At 35.4% G+C, this 4,282-nt stretch overlaps 3 protein-coding genes across 7 annotated transcripts in view; 1 reads left to right on the forward strand and 2 right to left on the reverse strand.

Moving 5' to 3' along the window:
- Naa40 (N-alpha-acetyltransferase 40) overlaps positions 1-1,321 on the reverse strand; it is a 3,083-nt gene extending 1,762 nt beyond the window's left edge. Inside the window, exons 1-3 of the mRNA XM_018022335.2 lie at positions 1,218-1,321; positions 753-1,138; positions 515-673 (exon numbers count right to left, since the gene is read on the reverse strand). Of these exons, the coding sequence (XP_017877824.1) occupies positions 515-673; positions 753-1,138; positions 1,218-1,223 (551 nt within the window). The 5' untranslated portion in view covers positions 1,224-1,321. The remainder of the gene's footprint in view (positions 1-514; positions 674-752; positions 1,139-1,217) is intronic.
- Positions 1,307-3,154, forward strand: LOC108623660 (3'-5' ssDNA/RNA exonuclease TatD). Of its 5 annotated transcripts, none has more exons than XM_018022334.2 (2): positions 1,307-1,376; positions 1,905-3,154. In XM_018022334.2, the coding sequence occupies exon 2, from the start codon at positions 1,928-1,930 to the stop codon at positions 2,861-2,863; it is 936 nt and encodes a 311-aa protein (XP_017877823.1). In that variant the 5' UTR covers positions 1,307-1,376; positions 1,905-1,927; the 3' UTR covers positions 2,864-3,154. The 5 variants fall into 5 exon arrangements, with proteins under 5 accessions (XP_017877823.1, XP_017877822.1, XP_017877820.1 ...); XM_018022333.2 differs by lacking the exon at positions 1,307-1,376 and adding an exon at positions 1,473-1,562; XM_018022331.2 differs by lacking the exon at positions 1,307-1,376 and adding an exon at positions 1,514-1,605.
- A 220-nt stretch (positions 3,155-3,374) lies between these two features.
- LOC108623659 (uncharacterized) overlaps positions 3,375-4,282 on the reverse strand; it is a 5,096-nt gene continuing 4,188 nt past the window's right edge. Inside the window, exon 5 of the mRNA XM_018022330.2 lies at positions 3,375-3,645. Coding sequence (XP_017877819.1) covers positions 3,429-3,645 — 217 coding nt within the window. The 3' untranslated portion in view covers positions 3,375-3,428. The remainder of the gene's footprint in view (positions 3,646-4,282) is intronic.

Consider the following 4,282-nt stretch of genomic DNA (forward strand, 5'->3'; position numbering starts at 1 on the left):
ATATATCATCTTTCGATATCCAAAAAGCAATTTTGAATTTTTATTAGAGGAAAAAATAAGAAACTTAAAAATTGTCAACTTTACTATTCTCTTCAAAAGTTCGATCTATAGCAGTTTTTTCTTAATTTTACGTTATACATCATAAAGAAAACTAGTATCTTTAATACGTAACAAAAGATTAATTCGTAAGGTCGAATATTAAAAGACTTATTCAATTTTTAAATGAGTACGAATAATTGTGGATCAAATTGTATTTAGATGAAATGATTATGAGCTGAAAACACTGACGAGAAATAATATTAAGAATAATAGGCCGATTTTTATAAAACAATATTTCCATGCTAGTCGTAAAATTTTACAAAATGTAAGTTTGTCCGTGTAAGTGTACATCTGCAACGTATGTATACTCTATTACGAACATAAATCATGTGTAATAAAGATTGGAAGTGTAATCCTGTACTTCCCTCGTACTACGTCCTATTCTAAACAATTATATTAGACAAATTCTATTCACCCAACAGAATAAAAGAACTGTATAGCCGATGGATTATGTTTCAGTACAGTTAAAACTACTTTGCGCATCTTGTTGTTTGCTGCCATGCACTCGAGAGCTGTCATCATAAATTGGCCAAGTCCTTTCCTCCTCACAGAAGATTCCAACTGTATTTCGTAACTGCACTTAAAAGCAATAAATATATATATACATTTCCTTTCTCGATTTCTAAAAGTATATACAAATATGATTCGCATACCAATACAAGACTTCTTCCCTGTAATCTGTGTCAAATCGAAAATGAGAGAATCCAACATATTCATCATTTAAAGATGCTACTAAGTACCAAGCCTCCGCTTCTGTTAATTCCTTTTGCTTGGCATGTGGATGCCAACCCCAGTCGCTCTGCTCATACAGAGCTTTCATGTTTCGTTCCATTATATCAAAAATCCAAGACGTACACTCGGCCGTTGCGTCTTTTGCCCTCATACAAGACATTTTGATAACTTCGTTCTCTTTACTAGTCACGTATTCATTAAAAAAGCCTAAAGCTTCCAAGGGGTTTGGTACAGAGTTTGCTTGCTCGACCAGAGTTCTGGCAACGGCTTCTTTCTCCGCCAGAAGCTGACGCCTTGTTTTCCTTTTCTACATAAAACAATCTTTCTCATTATTTCGCCCCACTATATAATAATGATAAATGAAAATGATTAATGAAGCACAATACCTTCATGGTCAGGATTATATTTCCCGCCTGGTAGGTTACTACGATTATGCTATGGAATCAATTAAATTCGATAAAGGTAAGAGGTACAAGCGGTGATGTCAAGGTATCAGTTGACTGATCGCGCACGTACACCGTATAAATTAATTCATTGAGATTACGGTTTGTATACTTTGAGAAAAGGCGGTTAGTTTATAAGTATACACTGCAACAAAAGCTTCTCTGTTGGCATGTATTCATCATCCGTCTGTATGCGTTCACTTGTTTGCACGTACATCTCGTGTGTGGTGAACGAACACTAGTAAACGTCGTACGAATTCGGATTTTGACATCACCCATTAATTGAAGGTAGCTTCGACTGGCTGGCGACAAATGCATATTGCTTATCATTGTTAGTGTTTGAGAAATCTGTTTATCGTGATACTTGTTATAGATCAGCTAACAATAATCGCATATACGTTTTCCTCGTTTATTCTTTCCGTCCCCCGGTCGTCAGGTTAATCAATTTAATCAGCGATCGTTCACACTGCACGTTGTTTGTTTTCTTTCCACATACGTACACGTATGTTGGCTAAAGTATGTGACGCGATTTAACAAGTATTGCCACGTTCCTTCGAAACGATTCACGTTTCCGTAAACGGAAACATATATTCTTGATTACTATTACTTTTGGTTCTAATCATCTTTCAGATATCGCAATTGAATCTTGAGGCATGGCCGAGACAACTGCTGCATCGAACGCGGAGGAAAAACCTATTTCCTCGGCTATGACGCAGTGTTACGAGAATTACATTATAATCGATGTCGGTGCCAATCTTACTAATAAAAAATATAGCAGGGATTTGGACAGTGTGATTCAGAGAGCGAGGGATTCTGGAGTGCAAAAAATCATGGTAACGGGTGCGAGTATTCGTTCCAGTAAAGAGGCGCTCAGATTGACCAGGATATATCCTGGCACTCTGTACTCCACTGCCGGTGTGCATCCACACGACGCAAAGTCATGGGAGGATCCGAACACTCTTCAGGAACTCGAAAGCATAGCTAACAACCCGGAGTGTGTAGCGATAGGCGAATGTGGTCTAGATTATAGCCGCGATTTCTCCGATCCCGAGACGCAGCGTGCCGTATTTCATAAACAAGTAGAACTCGCATGTCAATTAAATAAGCCGCTTGTAATACACGAAAGGGGTGCTCAAGAGGATGTTTTGATGGTTCTAAATCATTATAAGAATTGTCTGCCACCGATTTTAATCCATTCGTTCATCGGGACCGCGAAGGAGGCACAGGTTTATTTAGATCACGGTTTTTACTTAGGCATCACCGGGTATTTGTGTAAAGACAAGTCCGATACCGGCGTCAGGCAATTGCTGGAAAAAAGGCTCGCGCCTTTGGACAGAATATTAGTAGAGACGGACGCCCCGTTCATGTATCCCAACACTAGAGCCAGTAAACTACCTGTACATGTTAAAGATGCTCTTACCGAGAGATCCATGACGTTTCTTCATCGTTATTGTACGTTCCAACGTAACGAACCATGCGCTTTGCCAGCGATAGTCGAAATGGTAGCAGCGTTTATGCAAATTACACCGGAAGAAGTTGCCTTAGCTACAGCTTTCAACGCTTTAAAGTTATTTGGTCTAAATCAGTGATAATGTATCATTTTTACAAAAGGAATGGTGCTATCAGGTGCTATTTAATATTTTAGTTATTCTATTATCACTATTTTCCTTTTAGTACGTCTTCAAACGATTATTTGTGTGCCTGTCAAGTGTATTTTATAATAACAATAACGAATTATATTTTTAATGCAGCTTTTCAATGGCAGTGAGGCAGAAATATTGCATAAAACTTTATTTACATGTTATAATTATTGCCTTCGTTATATATATTTTATATATAAGCAAAAAATACTCAGCAAAACGTATGAAAATTAGTATTACGCAAAATATTTTATCTATTATGATATAATGTAAATTCTTTAGGAATATGTATGAAGTACATAGAATTCGACAAACATGCAATTTTATTGTTGTCATTATAAATATTTTCATATAAATAAATATTGTCATACGAATGCGTGCGACTCGATGTGAATGTTCTTTTCCAAAATTTAAAGAGCCTCGTTATGTACAAGAGAAAGGTTTTAAATTACCTCCTTACTTCGTCTGTCATTTTATATTTTAATGAAGTATAGTCAATTTTGTTACAGATAAATTAATTAGTCGAAATACTATTCCTCTTTGATTTGATAACTTCTTCGAGGTGCGATATTTTGCCGTTACTAGTAAACGTTTTCCATCTATATGGGTTTATAACAAATGCCGAGAAGCCTGGCAAAATTTCCACTGTCTTTAATAACATTTTTACTGTAGATATCACGTTCTTTTCATTGATAGAAAATGCACTTTTCGGTAAAGTGAAGAATAGAATTCTGTAAAAGAAGAGTATTTACATTGTACTGGTATTAGAAGAAATATCAAGTTACTTAAGTATGCTTCAAAAGTTTGGAGCATCCTCTACTTTTTGGACGAGACAAATGTTTTTCTGTATATTCAGATTTTTTAAAAGTATGCCATCTATGTTAATATTACACTGTATTAAGGCTGTATGAACCGTAAAATCTTTGCCAAAAGTTTAAGGTATGTAATAAAAAACTGTGTCCAATATTTGAAGCAATGAACTTTTAGAAAAAATGATAATTACAGAAGTTTATAAAATTGTTCGACCTGTTTTTTCCGGCCATAAGGAATTTTTAACGCATAATTTGTAATATTCTAATACATAGTTGTGGCATTTCTTGATTAAACTGTACGTGACTTGCTACTGTCTACATGTCCTACAATTTCTACTTTTGCATACTTTTTATTGCACATCTTAAGGATGTATTGGCTATACAGTCAATCTCAAAAGTTTATGTGCCTTAGAAAAACGCATTTCCTATAATTAAAAATAGTGCATTCTTTTTCTAATTTCGATATTTAATGAGTTAAGTATGATTATTTGGCATTTTATTGATGTTGACAAAATCCGACTAACCCAGCGTCGAAACGGCGAACTTTTGGAAAAAA

This window comes from Ceratina calcarata, unplaced genomic scaffold, assembly GCF_001652005.2.
Source record: "Ceratina calcarata isolate Rehan_Ccalc_2016 unplaced genomic scaffold, ASM165200v1 scaffold287.2, whole genome shotgun sequence".
Classification (NCBI taxonomy): Eukaryota; Metazoa; Arthropoda; class Insecta; order Hymenoptera; family Apidae; genus Ceratina; species Ceratina calcarata.

Bases quoted from the DNA above. Each gene is read 5' to 3' on its own strand.
- LOC108623660 (XM_018022334.2), top strand. From the start codon at position 1,928: ATGGCCGAGACAACTGCTGCATCGAACGCGGAGGAAAAACCTATTTCC.